The sequence below is a fragment of the Amphimedon queenslandica genome, unplaced genomic scaffold (genome assembly GCF_000090795.2).
Source record: "Amphimedon queenslandica unplaced genomic scaffold, v1.1 AMPQUscaffold_3120_Cont24881, whole genome shotgun sequence".
Taxonomy (NCBI): domain Eukaryota; kingdom Metazoa; phylum Porifera; class Demospongiae; order Haplosclerida; family Niphatidae; genus Amphimedon; species Amphimedon queenslandica.
Window position 1 is genome coordinate 1 of NW_003556548.1, and position 1,373 is coordinate 1,373.

The 1,373-nt window shown below is 33.7% G+C and overlaps 1 protein-coding gene across 1 annotated transcript; it reads right to left on the reverse strand.

The window, feature by feature from the left end:
* Positions 1–6: 6 nt before the first annotated feature.
* LOC109593028 (regulator of telomere elongation helicase 1-like) lies at positions 7–1,263 on the reverse strand (the record flags this gene model as incomplete). Its single annotated transcript, XM_020008294.1, has 7 exons — positions 7–300; positions 353–478; positions 528–602; positions 656–745; positions 816–880; positions 923–1,085; positions 1,140–1,263. Coding segments are annotated over 7 exons (742 nt in total), but the record flags the coding sequence as incomplete, so codon positions are not given.
* Between the last annotated feature and the right edge of the window lie 110 nt (positions 1,264–1,373).

Here is a 1,373-nt window from a genome sequence, read left to right on the forward strand (position 1 = left end):
AAGCTTCTTTGGAAAAACCTATTCCAAGGACACCCTATGATTATGATGATATAGTCAGTGGCCTTGACAGTGGGTACACTACACGAGGATCATCCTTCAGCAGCAGAATCATGCATGATATACCACAGTGACTTTAAATTTAATGATCAAACAAGGCCAGGTTGGTCATCATCATTATTATTAGTATTATTTTATCATTATTTACAGCGTACATGTACACATACTTTCAAAAAGGTTGTATGTAGATGGAGTACGAAAAATTTCTTTCAAAACCTCCAAAAAATTGTCAATATTTTCAGTCTACAGTACACACAGCAAAACATAAGCTCTACCCACAAACCACACCACATACCTTATTATAATCACCAAAAGCTCTCTTGAATTTACTCATAGAGTTCTTACATAAATGTGATTTCAACTGTTCAGAAAAAACTTGAGCAGAAGGTCTTTCACTAGACGAGATAGTCGCAGCTGATTTCTGTTAAAGAGAGAGAGAGAATCAATAATAAATTAAGACGTAAAGTTACTTTATCATCAATTATTATTATTTTCTTTCTTTTACTGGCTGGTAACGAGTCTGAGTTACCAACTGAACGAAGACACTATAATCAAATAAATAATAAAAATAACAACAATAACAACAACAATACACTACTTGTGAGGTCTGAGGGATCTCATCTCTTTTCTCTTCTTCTCTTTTTCTAGATGCAGCCATAGCAACATGATGAGGTTGAACAGGATGTAACTACGTTGTACATGTACATGTAGAGTTAGCAGCAAATTTCATTCACTGTGAAAACATGTAAAACGTGTACCTCGTCAAATTTTAGGGAGCTTAGTAGATCACATCCACTTTCTGTTTCACTCTTTGAAAGTGATGCTAAAAATAGTAACAATAATAAAGAAGTCATCAATTACTTACCAGTAGTATAATCTTCAATATCAATATCTTCAATCTCGTCGTCATCTTTAAAAATAGCATCAGGGTTTAATTTAACCACACCCCTAGCTCCACCCACTATCCCTGAAGTATAATCAGGTTTGACATCAGGTAAAGAATTCTTAATAGATACCAAATGACCATACTAATAATGAGAACAAAATACTAATTATTATTATTATTATTATTTATTTATTACTTTATTTTGTGCTGTTTTAAAAAATGATGTAAGGTCACGTTGGGCTGGACCAAACTTATTGTATTTTAGAAGTTGAGGTCTTAACCAAAGAGGGAGATCATCCTGTCCCCTTGAATAAGCAAACCTATTAAAACACTATAAATAATGTATACATGACATGTACACCTTTTCTCTTCCTCTCTCTTTCAAAGTCTCTCCTTCATTCATCTCTTCGTCCCACTCTATCCCTCTCTC